Consider the following 17,266-nt stretch of genomic DNA (forward strand, 5'->3'; position numbering starts at 1 on the left):
GGGTTTTAAAAAAATTAAATACATAACAAAAGTTGGTAACTAGGAATTAAGTAGCATCAAGAAAATTAATTTTTAAAACTAAAAAGAACATCCTCGTATGCTTTTCAATACAAGGATAGTGTTTGAGGCAATTACGTTACAATTAAGTCCTAACAAACTGAGTTATAAAAAAGTTCTGTAGTAATATGAAACAGGGTAAAGCATGCTTGATATTGTACCAACTAAAACAATTAACTTTGCTCTGAGAAGTATGTAAATTTATGAAGGGAGAACTCACACTGTTCTGTTTCTTCTGGGAAGGTGTAGTGTTTACCTGTGCCAAAAAGGCGAAGTGCTAAGTGATTCATTACCCGGTAGAATTAAACTTGCTTACTCATATATCTAAGGTGTGTTAAAACTGTAGTGGATTTGCTGTATTCTAGGACTGTAGCTTATGTTTTAATATACATTAAGACTAAATTTTTCCTTTGCTGCTGTAGATGTGTGTGCTGAGTTGGGCAGCAGTACCTATGGTCTTACATATAGAAGTAATGTTAAGTATCACGTCTGTTCACAGCCATGCCCCGCTGTACCTGCTCCGAATAGCCAAGCATAGGCTGGAGGAGTATTGAACAAGGCTGAATCTTAGCCTCTCCTCTTACCCTGAGGGATATTTTAAATATGAGTAGAGCTGATAGGAAACACATTTCTCATTGTAAATTGCAGTTCTGTTGAGATAGTATTTTTGCACATACTTGTGTTGATTTTATCATGGAGAGATTTTGCAGGGGGGAAAAAAGTGTGCAAGCTAACTATTTTAGATTTTTGTTTTAAGATGACTTTTCATCATATCGCAGTATGCATTTTGAAGAAGCCAGATTTAAAATTAATTTTATTATTGAAGCACCCTTTCAATAACAAAGAATTAAAATATTTTTAAGCAAATCACAAAATCATTAGGTTATTGTCTAAAAATCTGAAATCTTAACATATGGATTGGAAATTTCGGTAAGATTTAATTTCTTTTGTCTACTACAGGCTTAATGAAGAACATATATATTTGATGACTAAAAATAACTGACTGATGGACTTCAGCATGTTTTATACGGAAGAATTTTAATCCTGACTGGAAACCTTCAAAGTCAGATTGCTGCTAAAGAGCCATCTGTGGAGGTGAAATCCAGGTATGTCGAAAGAAGCCGTCCGTCAGCTTTGCAGATTGCCTCATCCCGCCTCATCCCTCCAGCCGTTCCTTCATCCACGCCCGCACCCGGGGACGCCCCGTCCGCAGCGGCTCCGCACCGGCCCCGGGACGGGCTCCATCGGGGCGGTGCCGGTGCGTGGCGGGCCGCTATAAAAGCGGCGGGCTGGGCGCAGGACAGGCTTACGCGGCCGGCGGAGCTCTCCTGCCAGCGGGGATGCTGCGAGTGCGGTGCTTGCGCGGTGGGAGCCGGGGAGCCGAAGCGGCGCATTACATCGGCTGGCGGGTTGGTGCCGCGCAGAGCCGCCGCCGGGTTCGGGGGGCCGGGTTTGAGGGTGCTCCTGTGCGGGGGGCGGCGGACGGCCACGGGCTTCTTTGATTTACCCATGCATCCTCCTGGTCAGCAGCACGGAGTTCAGTGACTCCAGCCGCCACTGTCAGTGCTGTTCTCCTGTGTCGTTACCCTTCTAAACTGAATGTGTTTTTGAACGGTGGATTTAAGCACCTGGTAGGCCATGAAAAAATGAGAATGGCTGTAACAACGAGTGTGTTTCTGTTAGTGCTCCAAATAACGTACATTGCTTTGGGATTACAGAGTAAGGCACTTGTGGACTGAAGCATTGCTCTTTGCCTTTTGTAAGGGACACATAATTTTAATTCTTATTTTTATTTTAAGCTTGGCAGAGTCTTTACAGGATGGGTGCAGCGATCTTTACAGAGCACCCAGGCAGCTACAGCCTCCAAGAACACCTGTGCTGCTGATGACAAGGCCACTAGCCCTGTGCCTAAGGACTGTCCCGTTTGCTCGTACAATGAATGGGACCCACTGGAAGAGGTCATTGTGGGAAGAGCTGAAAATGCGTGTGTCCCACCTTTTTCTGTGGAGGTTAAGGTAAACAATAAAAAAACAACCTTAAATAGGAAATAATGCACTTTTTATATGTACAAATTGCTTAAGGTTTACAGTGCAGAAGGTGTGGTGTTTAATCTTGAGGCTTCTTCTTTCCAAGTACTTGTTTACATAGCCATATTGTTGGGGAATATGTTTTTTCTTTCTAGTTTCAACTGAATTGACTTCTGCTAAAACAGCTAGTAGTAGAGAGAATCTCTAATATGTGCAGTCTGCTCTAGTAATATAGCCCTAATGCTATCAAAGTGTGCACTCTAGCTTTTGAGATAGCTGGTAGGACTAATGAAGGATTAATTGGGTTCAAAAGTAGGGTTAACATTTGAAAAAAACTGTAGTTTACTACTTAATAGTTTGAGAAACATTGAGTTCCGTAGCTATAGACTAACAGGACCATTCTGTTTAAATAGCTCATGGCAACTCTTATGTGCTCTGGTAAGTATTGTATGGAAACACATACTCGGGGCGGGCCGCTATAAAAGCGGCGGGCTGGGCGCAGGACAGGCTTACGCGGCCGGCGGAGCTCTCCTGCCAGCGGGGATGCTGCGAGTGCGGTGCTTGCGCGGTGGGAGCCGGGGAGCCGAAGCGGCGCATTACATCGGCTGGCGGGTTGGTGCCGCGCAGAGCCGCCGCCGGGTTCGGGGGGCCGGGTTTGAGGGTGCTCCTGTGCGGGGGGCGGCGGACGGCCACGGGCTTCTTTGATTTACCCATGCATCCTCCTGGTCAGCAGCACGGAGTTCAGTGACTCCAGCCGCCACTGTCAGTGCTGTTCTCCTGTGTCGTTACCCTTCTAAACTGAATGTGTTTTTGAACGGTGGATTTAAGCACCTGGTAGGCCATGAAAAAATGAGAATGGCTGTAACAACGAGTGTGTTTCTGTTAGTGCTCCAAATAACGTACATTGCTTTGGGATTACAGAGTAAGGCACTTGTGGACTGAAGCATTGCTCTTTGCCTTTTGTAAGAGACACATAATTTTAATTCTTATTTTTATTTTAAGCTTGGCAGAGTCTTTACAGGATGGGTGCAGCGATCTTTACAGAGCACCCAGGCAGCTACAGCCTCCAAGAACACCTGTGCTGCTGATGACAAGGCCACTAGCCCTGTGCCTAAGGACTGTCCCGTTTGCTCGTACAATGAATGGGACCCACTGGAAGAGGTCATTGTGGGAAGAGCTGAAAATGCGTGTGTCCCACCTTTTTCTGTGGAGGTTAAGGTAAACAATAAAAAAACAACCTTAAATAGGAAATAATGCACTTTTTATATGTACAAATTGCTTAAGGTTTACAGTGCAGAAGGTGTGGTGTTTAATCTTGAGGCTTCTTCTTTCCAAGTACTTGTTTACATAGCCATATTGTTGGGGAATATGTTTTTTCTTTCTAGTTTCAACTGAATTGACTTCTGCTAAAACAGCTAGTAGTAGAGAGAATCTCTAATATGTGCAGTCTGCTCTAGTAATATAGCCCTAATGCTATCAAAGTGTGCACTCTAGCTTTTGAGATAGCTGGTAGGACTAATGAAGGATTAATTGGGTTCAAAAGTAGGGTTAACATTTGAAAAAAACTGTAGTTTACTACTTAATAGTTTGAGAAACATTGAGTTCCGTAGCTATAGACTAACAGGACCATTCTGTTTAAATAGCTCATGGCAACTCTTATGTGCTCTGGTAAGTATTGTATGGAAACACATACTCCTCTGCTTTTTTAGGATTTTTCTGTGCCTAAAACAACTGCAGCAACCTAAATAAATCCATGTCTTTGTTCTCTGAAATGTTGTATTTTAGAGCAGGAGCACTCAAACAGTGGGCTTGCTCCAGATTTTTATTGTGTACTTTACCTGGACTTTAAAGTTGCTAAGTATGTGTTGTTACCTGCATTCGTGGGGATGATCTTGAATTGTTCTCTTTCAGTGTCACAGTACAGTACTACCTCCAAGGCAGCACATAATCCATGGCTATCACAGAAAAATGAGCTGGCACACTACTGCTGCTGAAAAGACCTTAGTAAAATTGTAAAGGATAGCTTGACAAAGTTGGCTGGAAGACCTCAGATAAAAAGGAAAGGGAATTCTTCTGATCTGGTGTTGAAGGAATGGCAAACAAAGATATGGAAAATATGGTTAAAGTGCTAGAAATGGTAGTTTAGAGGAAGTTTGGGTAAAGAAAACTTATCGTCCCCTAGCCCCTTTTATGTTTGTTTGTTTTTTACAATCTGGACTATGATTCTGGACTACAGTAGTTGGAGGAGTGTGAATGAATTACTGCAGTTTGGTAGTTCTAATCCCAAGATAGAAGAGTAATCATTTGACTTACATCAGGACACTTGAGATGATAACTTGGCCTCAGTGAGCTCAATGAAAACTATACCACTGACTTCATCATGACTTTATTAACTCCTGGAAAGCTGAAGCTCAGTTACCAACCTCTGGAATCCTGTTTCAGGCACTCCAAAGATATTCTAGCAGCTTCAGAAAAAGAAGTGAATGAGGATTGGCATTTCTAATATACAAGTGTATGTATGCGCATTTATGTACTTAAAACTGCTATAATGAATGTACAGAAAGAGGAAGGAAAAAACACGTCTATTTTACATTGTAACATTAAATAAGGCAAAATTCTATTCTCAAGTAGTGGCCATGGGCTTGCTTTAATGTTAGAAAAAAATACTCTTTCAAATGTCTAACTGCCTGAAGTGTGACAGGCTACACAGAAAGCCTGGTTCTACTGCTTATTAAGCTATAACTAGTCAAATGAGGTCAGAATGTCACTTTCTGTTACGTGCAATATCAAAAGCTTAATGAGGAATGTCAAAGTATAGGATTTTCTCTGCAATTCAAATACCTACAACTTGGGGTTAAAGAAAGCTTAGCTTTGCTTTATGTGAACTGCCAAGTCACACACGAGAATGCCAAGGATGCATTGGCCACAACAGGTAATACTAGTAGAGCGTGCCAGCTGAGATGTGGTTTCCTCTCATTTTCTCTGCTTTTGTCTTAAATTTTGCAGTAGAAACTGCAACAGTAACTTTAATTGAGGGAGTTGCTGAATAATCCAAACAGTAGTCCAAGTCCTATCTTGCCAATATTGAAATATATTAATAGATTCAGTTATTGTTCAAATCTCTATGTGGCTGAAAGGTAAGATGTGTATGTGTGTGCTGCTCCAGTGGAATACAATAGCCAAAAATGCCCATTACTGTCCCTGTAAGTAGCAATACTGGGGTGGAAGTGTATCCCCTGCCTTCTGCCAAGTATGAATGAGGGTCATTGGTTATAAAAACTGCAGTTTAAAACTAGCAATTTTGAGTTGTGTAAGGAAAAATTAAAGCTTTGGACCTGAGATGCTTTAAAAAAAAACACATCTCAAATTGTAACAGTTTGGTAAATACTTGCTTTGAGATATACTTCTAAGTTGTGTTTTAGGATTGTATGCATGTTTATTTACAAAATATTTAAGTGCAGGAAATACGGCTGCATTCAGTACTTTGAGATGTGGTTTTGGTATACGCAGGTCTTTGTGCTGTGATGTGGGAAATGATGCGCTTGGCATAAGAAGGGGGAAGGAATGAATTGAATAGGGAGCCCTACATACCCAATGAATATTAACAAGATGACACTATTACATATCTCTTTGGGAGCTTGAAATGGGCTATGTAGGTTATGTAGAGGTAAATATACTATTGGGAAACATGGGAAATCTCAACTAGGAGATTAACAACTATATTAATTAGGCAGATGCCCTTTTTTGAATTAGCACTTTGGTAAAAAATATCGTAGTTCAGATGTATTCTTCTGACACTTAGTCAAACAGATGAACTTTATAGCTCTGTACTCCACAGTGTTTTTCAGTATATTTTGTGAATAATAATGCATTTTTAGTGAAGAGGTATTATTACCACAGATCATATAACTTGCGTGAGAAGCTGGGGGGATACTGCTGAATTAGGCATAAAGCATTTTGATCTGAATTTCTGTTCCAATCTACTAAACTTAATGACTGTTATTACTACCTTTAAGCTACATCTCCAGAGCGTTGACATTGATAGTGTTAATTATTTACCACAACAAATGTTTAAAATATAAAGCAACTATAGGGAGTAATTCTGCTGTTTCTTGAAGGCAATCTTTTCCTTACAGCACACTACTAAATTTCTTTGTGAAAAGAAAGAGTTTTTCTTAAATGCTGTTACAGTTTCTCAGGTACTCTCAGACAGTAGGTTATAAGGTGCATTGAAGAGATTATTTGAAGCTCTTTTCTGTTTTGCCGTGGTACGTTTCCAAAAGATCTGAAATGAGTTGTATGTATATGATCAAAGGGGCCTGAAATCTCAACCCTAAATTGGTATGAAATAGATGTCCCACTCATATATCTTTTTTCCCAGTTTTTCAGAAGGTAGGGAATATGAGAGATGGTACGGCGCTAACCTTTACTCTGTCATAACTTTAAGATTATGCCATCATATTAGTGTAATTTCTCAGGTTTGAAAAAGAGCACTACTAGAGGACACCTGGTGAAGAGGGAAGCTGCACCTGTTAGGAATTAGTGATATTAAAATACATTATGGGTTGCTCTGAAAATAACTAGCTTTACTCCTTAGGACACATATGTCTCATTAGCAGAAGAGGTTTCCATAGGAGTGCTAGGCGCTTCATATGATCTGCATGTGACTTCTGAACAGCTGGCAAATCAAGGTGATCAAATTACCCAAGACTTCACTTATAGAAAAAGAGTAAGTTCCTTTGGAAGGATGGAAAGAAGCTTCAGAACTGGAGAAGCAGGGTGGCCATGCTGAGACCTTTGCCTGGGCTCTCTATATAAATGTTATGGATGCCTAAAAGGTTGAATTTTCCTTCTGTCTTAACCTCTCTAGCATGAGGGCAAATATCCAGAAATAGTAGAGTGCATAGCCTGTATTGTTAGAGGATAGCAGGCATGCCTTCAGATGAATGGCCTTGCCTGCTTGGAGCTCACTGACAGTGTTAGTACAAAATGAACATCGTTACATTGGTTTTGTACAGAACATTGCTTTATGGAAAGCAGTCAGGACTGCAGTGTCAGGAGATAACCTTGTTTTTGGAAGGGCAGGTTCTCCTGCATCCCATTGCTGTCACTTGTGCTGCCTGAATGAGCAGGACTCAGTTTGGTAGAAGTTAGGTCTGACCACTTGCTCACCTGTTCCTGACCCCTTCTGCTGTCTTTCCAGAAGGGCTCCACAGGTACTTGTTCCTGTCATGTTAGTGTTAGCAGAGACCCATCAAAACTACTGGTTTCACAGTTTATAAGTGTGAATGAAATACTTTCAAAGATACACTGAACTGAAAGAGCATCATATTTTTTGATTATATGTCTGGATTCCTTAACCACAAGAACTAGGACATTGTTTTGAATTAGCTTTTAATTTGAGAAGACTAACACAGGATTTCAGGAGTAGAGGATTTAGGCCTGTAAATGTTGTACTTGCTTTAATCCAGCCCCGACAGGTGAATTTAGTATCTCTTGCATTTTCTAGACTGCTGCTGTACCTGAAGTATGGCCCCTTCTAGCCAACAAGGCATGTTACCTGTACTTGGGATGGCTTTAGAATTCCTGATGTCACCACTGTGACAGTACCGAAGTGAGGTTTTAACAAGGTGACTACAGATGTATGCATTTTGGAGATGAGCTCAAGGTTGTTTTCACTTAAAAGCATGTCTGCTAGCCTTATTAAATAGTAGAGTGTGTTTGGTGTGTTTGTACAGGTCTAGAGTAATAAGGACCAAATCTTTCACGGCTGCTTGGCAATACTAGCCACTAAATACTAACTGAAGTGTAATGTCATCACTTGGTTTTCATCAGTGATTTGCTAAATAATGAGACTTTCTGTAAGGCTATGGCTAAAGAGCGGAAAAGAATTCTAGAAATATTTATTACATTATTTGTAATAGTATTTCCATCAGTAGAAACAAATAGTATAAACTATTGATCCATCTATATCCAAAAATATGAGGAAATGAAATATCCTGAATCCCTTCTAAAAGTCAAACTGAGTTTGCAAGTGGGAATGAAATGTGTCCTCAGAGGACTTTTTTTTTTTCCTTGGGCATCATGCCGCATGTACAGTTTGTTAGGAGTACTGAAATTATGTGCTAGTTCAATGAACTATTTTTTTACTGTATATAAGTATTTGTGAAGACATCAGCTATTCACAACTAGTCTTAACACCAAGTTAACATAAATTTAATGGCTGGACACATGCATATCACAAAACATCTGAGTGAATCCTTGCCAATACAATGTAGAAACATAGGTAGTAAAGTCAAAAAATAAAGACAGCTAAGTACTACTAGGATATGGATTCTCAATCAGGAATAAATGAGCATTTATCGGAAGCATTGAAGTTTCTCCCTTTCTTTCCCCCCTTTCCCTCCCCTCGTGCCCCTTTATTTTAGAAGAATCGGCAAGACATTAACAATTCTTAGCAACTCTTCAAAATATTGCAGGAATCAAGTGTAAGGCACAGTATGATATATTAGGGTCATAACACATATAGGAAGTCAGTGAAAGAAGAACAACAAACTTTGAACATTAAGAATTGTGTCTTATGCATCTGTTTCACTCTACCAAAAAAAAATGATGCTTATTCTTTGTTACTTACCTGTCCTTTTGTTTTAGGCCAACACATATGAAAAGTATTGGGGATTTTATCAGAAATTTGGAGGCCAGAGCTTCCCCAAAGAACACGTAAAAAAAGCTATTGCTGAAATTGAAGAGATGTGCAATATTTTGAAAAAAGAAGGTGTAACTGTCAAGAGGCCTGATCCAATTGACTGGTCTGTGAAGTATAAAACACCCGATTTTGAGTCTACAGGTAAATGTTCTTCCGTTGTTGAAGACCACCTCTGTTTAGCTCGTCTTAGACATTTTGGATGTCTAATCTACCTTCTTGCTTGGAGCAGGATTATTGCCAGTGTTAGATGAAGTCAGTCATAGCTTTGTGTAGCTGTGACTTGGAAAATTTCCAGGGATGGAGATTCTGCCACCTGGTTTGCTGATCTGTTCCAGTGCTGCATGGATTTCCTAATGAAAGATGTTTTCCTAATACCTAACCTGAACTTTTTCGAGCTAAAAAATGTCACTTTGAAAACTTACTGAAGAATATAAGGACCTCAAATTACGTGCTGGTTTCCTGGCTTTGCTAAAGATGCTTTTTGCCATTCTTATGGATAGAAGTAATGGTAAAAAGGAAAGTGAAAAGTGAATAAACTGAAGGAGCTGAGAAAAGCATATTTGTCTGATAGGTTAATGGCCTTTTTCCTTTCAGGTATGTATGCTGCCATGCCAAGAGACATCCTGTTGGTGGTGGGAAATGAAATTATTGAAGCGCCTATGGCTTGGCGTGCTCGATTTTTTGAGTACAGAGCATATAGACGAATAATCAAAGATTATTTCAATTGTGGTGCTAAGTGGACAACTGCCCCCAAACCCACAATGGCAGATGAACTCTATGATCAGGTATTGTTCTCATTTTGCTTTAGAACTGCGGTTCTGGTTATACAGAATTTTGTTGATAGTTTCAACATGATATCTAGGTTTCAAAACGTCAGGGGAAGGGGGAGAACAAAACAAATCTGGAAAATTGTGTTTTTTCTAGTGGTACGAAAATATTCTGTAGCCTTTCCGACTGAAACTGAGTGTGTGCAGGAATAAAAAAGAGGAAGTTGTGTCTATTAAATTCAAGTCTGCTTTGAATTGTTTTGATTACTGGCTTAGCACTACTGAAGAGGAAGGAAAGCTGGAAGGACATCACAAAGGTTACTTTATAGAATAAAGATTCCCTTAGAATTTTTCTATGTCTTGAGTGTATCAGGAAAGTACAAAAGAATATATATTTTGCCACAGAAAAAACCTCATAATCCTTGTTTTGCATGATGATTAGTATTTTGAACGTTACATAGAAGAAACAGTGGAGGATCTAAACTCTGAGTATTTACCTTCCAAATATTTAAGTGATTTTTTAAAAAATAATTTTTACTCAATTTTCATAGCTTCTTGTAGGCCTCTAAATGCATTAGGACCTTGGTAGAGCATCTACAATAAGCGCAGTAAAACTGGTGGTGGAATGATTATAACTTTCTGGAAACAGTGACATCTTATCAATAATGCAAAGAGGTCTTTGTTAAACAAAATTACCTTAGAGGAATCTGTCAGAAAACTTGCAGAGCCTGTTCTAAAGCATAGAAACTACCTATCCAGTAGTTCTTGTTTGTGCTGGTTTTTAAACCTCAGTTGTTCTTGCATTGTTTCATTTTAAAATATTTTTTGAATGATCCTGAAGACCTACCTTCTAGTTTGAAGTACTGCTCCATTCTAAAATGTGGAAAAAGTAGGGAGTCCACCTTTGTTAGGAAATAGCTTGCATACCAGTATTTCTGTCACTGTGGTTTGTTGGACTGATAGTTAAAGTCTGATGGTAATGAATACTTTTCATCCAGGAGTCCAAATATTATAGAGACAGTGGCTCTGAAGAGCAATTAACTTCCTGATATAAGTATTGTCTCTTATCACCTATTCTTAAATGTACTTGAAACCTTTCACTTAAACTTCCCCATTTATGCTTTCTTTTCTTATTCTAGTACAAGTAAACCAAACCATCTCCGAGGAGCATAGTAGCTAGCATTATAAGCATACTTTCTTAAGTTCAAAATACTCTTCAGTAGCAAACAGTTTGAAAACTTTCCTTTACCATCTCCTTTTTCTATAACTAGGATTATCCAATCCACTCTGTTGAAGACAGGCATAAGCTGGCTGCTCAGGGAAAATTTGTAACTACAGAATTTGAGCCATGCTTTGACGCTGCTGACTTCATTAGAGCTGGAAGAGATATCTTTGTACAAAGGAGCCAGGTAAACAAAGGTTTCTTCCAGCAGTTTTGGTATTGTTCTTAATGATTGATACTTGTATTTATGTCTTCTTAAATTCCTGAACAGCATTAAAATAAGAGTGTTGACAAAATAAGTTGCTATTTATAGAATGTCGATACACTGTATGAGACTGTCTTACAGCTAAGGGGTTAGCTAAAGGCACAAGCTGGCTTTAAGTATTTATTTGAATAAAAGCTTAGGCAAACTAAGCTTAGATGCAGTTTATATTCTAGCCTACTGAAACTTATTTTGTCCTGTTTTCAGGTTACAAATTACATGGGCATTGAATGGATGAGGCGACATCTTGCACCAGACTACAGAGTGCATATAATATCCTTTAAGGATCCTAACCCTATGCATATTGATGCTACTTTTAATATCATTGGACCTGGTCTTGTGCTTTCTAACCCAGACCGTCCCTGCCATCAGGTAAGAGTGTAGCAGAAGTGAAAGTGTTTTCTGTTTTTAAAATGACTCAGCTCGATTAGGTCCCTGCTGCTAATCCACGAGTTTATTTTGTATATACACTTGAATAATATTAAATTATTGAATTTAAGTAGCAGTCAGTTGTTCAGGAGCTTATAGATATATTTGCATCTTGACTCTAGAAGTTTCTCATCGGTGCAATGACCACTGTTCTCTCTCAGTTTTCTGTGATTGCTCTTTATGCTTACTTATTGTGAGGCTAGGTCGATGCATTGTGTATTTCTATTATATATATTGTATATAACTATTGTACATAGTTTACATATGGTGGAAGCAATCTATCTTTGTAACAGTGTAGTATCAAAGCAAATACACAGGATATAGAACTTGTCTGAATGCTTCCACTACTTAAATATATTAATTTTATCCAAGGAGAAATTGAGGGTTTTCTGCTGCTCAGATGAGTAGCCACCCTTTTTAATTCCTATTTTGGAAGCCTCTCCTTTGGTGTTTTTAACTGTATCAATGACAGGAGGCTGGTAATTGCTCAGGCATTCAGCTTGTAACTGAGTGGGAAATACTTTTTGCAGAGTAGGAAAGAGGGGAGACATGGCTCAGTATGTAAAACCTGCTACTTCACTCAGAGAAAAAGCTGATATTGCTAAACAGTGCAATCAGATCAGAAAGCTTTCCAGAGAGTGTGAGCTCATGTTACAGACATGTTACCTGTACTGTCAAGTGCTTGAGGATTTTTGGAGGATCCCCTGATTTCAGAAGCTGTACAACCACATGGGAATAGCAGAGCCGAGGCTCACTCAGTGGGCTAGAGCTGTGTGCAGCAGAGATTACGGAACCATGTGTACAGCATAGCTCTTAGAGTTAGTATTAGTCTCTTCTCAGCAAGTGGTTTCAATGCAACTGATTCCATTAAATTACTGCTTCTTGTAATATCCAGTAGGATAATATAAGTTTTAAAACAATCAGTCTTTTCCTCCCCTCTTCTCTTCCCCCATTTTTCATACTTACTTGCAAAAGGAGGCTCTTGGTCTCCTTGTGTTAAACCTATGTGCTGGGACTTTTTAAATGGAAAGCTGCTGTCTGTGTAGATAGAAAAGATACATGCAGCTTTCTTTCGTAAAAACTGATTTGGCAGTTCTGGATGACTGGGAAATGGGGGCAGAGGTTGCGGGTGGAAGAGGGCCGTTCTCTAAAATCCCGGCAGGCCAGGCTAGTTAGTGAGTTTTCAGAATGGGAGCTCCCCCTCCTGGTAACGCTTGAATAAAGAGCTCTTCCAAGTATGCAGACAACAAAGTTGAAAATTATCCTCCTCTTATTTTTAACTTAGCTGTGTAATTTGGAGATGTAAATAATTCCCTAGGATGCCTTTTTTTTTTTCTCTTTGTTAAATAAACTGCATATTAAGTTTCTTATTAAGCATGCTGCAAACATAATTTTATGTGATGTTTTTGGTAGGTGTGGTTCTACAAATGGCAGTATAATTCATATCAATGGCTTTTACAGTCATATGGGGAAGAAAAAACACAAGTAATAAAGAATTAAATACTTCTGTGCTGTTATTAATGTCTTTACTTCACAGGCTTCACGTTTCATGTGTTACCTTTTGTCTTTAACGTATCTTAGTATACCTAGCATATATAAAAACAGTAGAAACAAATGCTAGTGGTATGCAAAGCTTGAAAAGGCTTTCAAAAATGCTTGTATGAAAACTGGATTTGTAGATGGAACTTGAATGGGGGCAAGAGTAAACAGAGGGAAGGGGATGTCATGTATGCCTGGGAAAATGTGGCGTAGGTTGAACAATGTAATGTGATACTTTAAGAATCTTGTTTAGAATCTAAATTGCTCTTTCAGATTGAGCTCTTCAAGAAAGCAGGCTGGACTGTGATTCGCCCCCCGGTGCCACTCATCCCAGATGGTATATTCACTATTTCATTTCTAAGAATTTTAAGAGTATTAATATATGGTGACGTTAGTACAGTAGAAGGTTCATTCTCATGTGTTTAGATCACCCACTGTGGATGTCTTCCAAATGGCTCTCCATGAATGTCCTAATGCTGGATGAGAAACGTGTGATGGTGGATGCCAATGAGACATCAATTCAGAAGATGTTTGAAAATCTGGGTATGTCCTCATGTATTTCAGCATATACTAAAACCGAAATGATCGTGATACCAGCTAGGCACATCAGGATGAATGAAGGTTTTGCTTAAAGTACTCAATGCAGACAGCACTGGAAAAGGTACTCAAACAATTGGATTAGCGAATAAGAATCACTCAGTGATTTCTCTCCTGAACGTTTGAGTCATATGGATACAGATACAGGCTTCTTACATCTTGTGCTCCCTACAGCTTGCAGCAAATAAAGGTATGAGTAGCAATTAAAGTTACTGCTACCATGCTTTTGAATGAGCTTTTTAAATACATAACTGTCTCTTCAGTTTGGAGGTTAAAGTCGGTCTTGGAGAGGTTCAGTGCATATTGCTGAGTGATGTAAAGCTGGCTATCACTCATTGCCAAAATGCTTTCGGATTTGTCTAGTTTTAAATGCATTGTACTTTAAACTGTCATATTAAGACCACATAACCAGGCACTTCGGCTCATTTGTGGAAAATCTCAGTCCTGTGAGATGTAACCTCATGACAGGGTAGAATTCCTTTAGGTATGTAGTGGCAGGAGAACTGTAATTGAACATAAAACCCGAAAGTCTTATGGACATCTCACTGCAAAGACAAATAATACAGACTTAAAAATCTGAACTCATGCAGTTAATCCAACTGCTTCCATCATGCTTGGAGGGAAAGACACAGGTAGATCTATTTTTGGCTCATAGTTGGTTAGTAGGATGGTGGCCAGATTGCTTGGTGCTACAGCCAGCTGATTATTGCTGCAGGGTAAGTACAGGGTGATGCAAAAGCTGCCAGGGTAGGAAGAAGACTGGTGGGTAAATGAGAAGTCAAGAGAAGTGAGAGATCATGGATTGTAGAGTAAAAGATAATACTGCCCAGTAGCAGAAGACTCCTTTAAAGGGAGAAAGATGATGGGAAGGAGAGAATGATCCAAAGGTGGAAGATAGCAACTCTGAACCTAGAAGAAGGGTTAGTGCCATGGATGTGAGTGTGCTTATTGAAGCTTCCCTCAAATCTGAGATGATTGCAGGTGAGAACCATGCAATCTAATGCTTTAATCTGATTGTAAAGACTGGCTGTACAACCTTTAGCGAATCACTTAGCTTTTCAATCTTAGGTTGTTTTAATTCTCTGCATGACCAAGGAGCTGAGGATTTATAAAAGCTTGAAAGTACTTAAAAAATGAGGCTATTAATGCTAATCATGACATATCTTTCATACTTGAACTTCACAGTCTGTGTGAGTTCTAAATAAACTCCTGTAGTCAGTAAGTTCCTAGGACTGAGATGGGTCTCCTGGGAACAAAACTATTGCTGACCTAGATGATGGATTCTACTGAGCTGCTCCTGAGAGTACCAAGAAGCAAAAAGGCAAACTTCGTAACAGAAAAGTCTTCTGATCCTAATCCATCTGTCAGGACTTTGTATAAACTGAGCCACAGCTGAAACATCACAGCTGAAAAGAAGTGGGTGGAAGCTTAACTTAGGTAGTAAGTATAACAGCTTCTTTCCCCTTTCAGAGAAAGAGGGACTCAGAGCTCTGTACTTTGAAAGCTGCTTCTTTTGAAAGACACTTGAAAGAGCACATTCAGTGTCTTAACCATAAATCCTCACACAGGTTTACGTAAATGCCCTGGTCATATATTGTAGCAGAATTTTCTAATTCTTCATATACCACAAAAGTTGAATTTTTCTCTTTATTACCGGCACATCATAACACATCAAACACCAGCTGTGCTCCAGGCACTGTATATTCCTGAGGGTATCACTGGAATAAACAAGTCAACTATATTCCTAGCTTGTTCTCTGCCTAGAATTTGGGAAAATAAATTCTTAACAAATGAGTAGGAAATACTTTCTGTACTTGCATCTAGCCATATGATCTGATAAAGCATTATCTAATGTTCTGATCAAAGCTTACCACATGCATTTGAGATCTTGATTTTAAAGTATGCAATCTATGTTTCTTGCAGGCATTTCTACAATTAAAGTGAATATTCGCCATGCCAATTCACTGGGAGGTGGTTTCCATTGCTGGACATGTGATATCCGCCGCCGTGGTACCCTGCAATCTTATTTTGACTAGTTATGAGCCAGATAGGTGGCAATAGTTCAGCTTCTAAAATAAGCATAAGAAATGAACAAATTAATTTCACTTCTGTTAAAACAACGGTATGAGCTCTAGTGCTTGATCAGTGGTGTCCTTACAGTGGTCTGGTAAATGATTTATTCTTACATAGTCTTCATTTTTATCAGTATAATTGAAAGTACTTCCATCAGCAATACAGGTTTTCTGGCTGGCTTTTTGAAATACATCCTTCATCTATGAAGCCTTTTCACATTGGCTTTGAATGTAAAAACTTGACAAGCTAGCTAAAAGGTCTTGCTAGAATAGCTTGGCTGCTAATATTGGACATCTACCTCTGTCTGGTTACTCTATCAAATAGGCAGCTTGATATGTTAAACTTGAGTAAACTTTTCTTATTCCTTTTAATCAGTCTATTGTTCTAATATATTTTTGTTTAATGAGGTCAAAATAGACACAACTGTACAGATCTCTTATGGAACCAAGTAATTTTATGTTTTCCACGTTGAGCCATACAGATATTTACAGAGAACTTCCAGTATGATTTAACCTTTAAGACATGTTCACTTACTTGCCATGTCTTCCTATATTTTTCTTCTGATGCATGGCATGCATCTGAATAATTTTTTTATATTGCTTTTTGTATTGCTGAAATTAGTTTTTATTTAACTTTTAAGTGTACAACTGACAGCTAATATTCTGCTTGTGCAGGTTTCACTCTGAATTGTTTACATAACTTAAAAGAAAAAAGCACAAAACCAAAAAAAAAAAACCCTAACCAACAACAACCCCCCTCTAACCTCTGACGTCTTACAACCTCTTCTTCCTCCAGCTGTAGCAGATACAGAAAGATGTATCAAACATGCCAGATGCTGTGAAGGAATTTGAGTATTGATTACTGAATATGTACTTTTTATGCTAATAAAGTTTTTTTTTTGCATGGAATTCCTGGATGGGTACATATTTGTGGAATACAGATGGAAATACAAAATACACATGGGTCTTTCTCTGTAAAATGTGTAACATCTTAGCCACTTGTATAATGCAGAAAATCCTTGTACTGTATTGTTCATTTCTGCTTCTGTTTTCACAGAAGTATGACTGGTGGGGGAAAGTAACACTAATAGATGTTTCTTACCAGAGTGTGAGGAATCTATTGAGTCAGACAATGCAGTACACCTTGACAAAAGATGTCAGGCATAACATGCTCACATATAAACCATATTTTATCCAGAGTTGGGAAGGACTAAAGAGGGTTATATGTTGACAATCTGGAATACTTTAAGATATGCCAGACTGGAAGAGTGACAGCTGCCAGCACTTGACCATGTATAGGTGGACCTCCTTTTCCCTTTAAAATCCAGGCTTTATAGACAATGGAAATTCATCTCACTCCTCTGTAACCAAGCTTTACTTTCCAGTATTGACAGTGGAGCTGGACAGCTGTGTAGATGAGCATGCACAGCAGGTCATCTTTCCCATTGTTCTGCATCTGCACGCTGTAGTGCTGAAATGATGTCTGTATGTTTGTGCTTGGCATAAGATATCACAAGGTACAGTTGCAACCATTAAACACTCTGGCCAAATGCGGATTAGTAGCAGACACATGCACTCCCTGATACCT

General features: G+C 39.0%; 1 protein-coding gene across 1 annotated transcript; it reads left to right on the plus strand.

Moving 5' to 3' along the window:
- The first annotated feature begins 2,577 nt into the window (after positions 1–2,577).
- Positions 2,578–16,587, plus strand: GATM (glycine amidinotransferase (L-arginine:glycine amidinotransferase)). The gene is made up of 9 exons (XM_014944317.1): positions 2,578–2,696; positions 3,087–3,302; positions 8,736–8,931; positions 9,385–9,575; positions 10,829–10,966; positions 11,249–11,413; positions 13,283–13,346; positions 13,436–13,552; positions 15,530–16,587. Exons 1-9 carry the CDS (start codon positions 2,628–2,630, stop codon positions 15,640–15,642), a joined length of 1,269 nt encoding a protein of 422 aa, XP_014799803.1. The 5' UTR covers positions 2,578–2,627; the 3' UTR covers positions 15,643–16,587.
- The last annotated feature ends 679 nt before the right edge of the window (positions 16,588–17,266 follow it).

This window comes from Calidris pugnax, unplaced genomic scaffold (genome assembly GCF_001431845.1).
Source record: "Calidris pugnax isolate Ruff unplaced genomic scaffold, ASM143184v1 scaffold70, whole genome shotgun sequence".
Classification (NCBI taxonomy): Eukaryota; Metazoa; Chordata; class Aves; order Charadriiformes; family Scolopacidae; genus Calidris; species Calidris pugnax.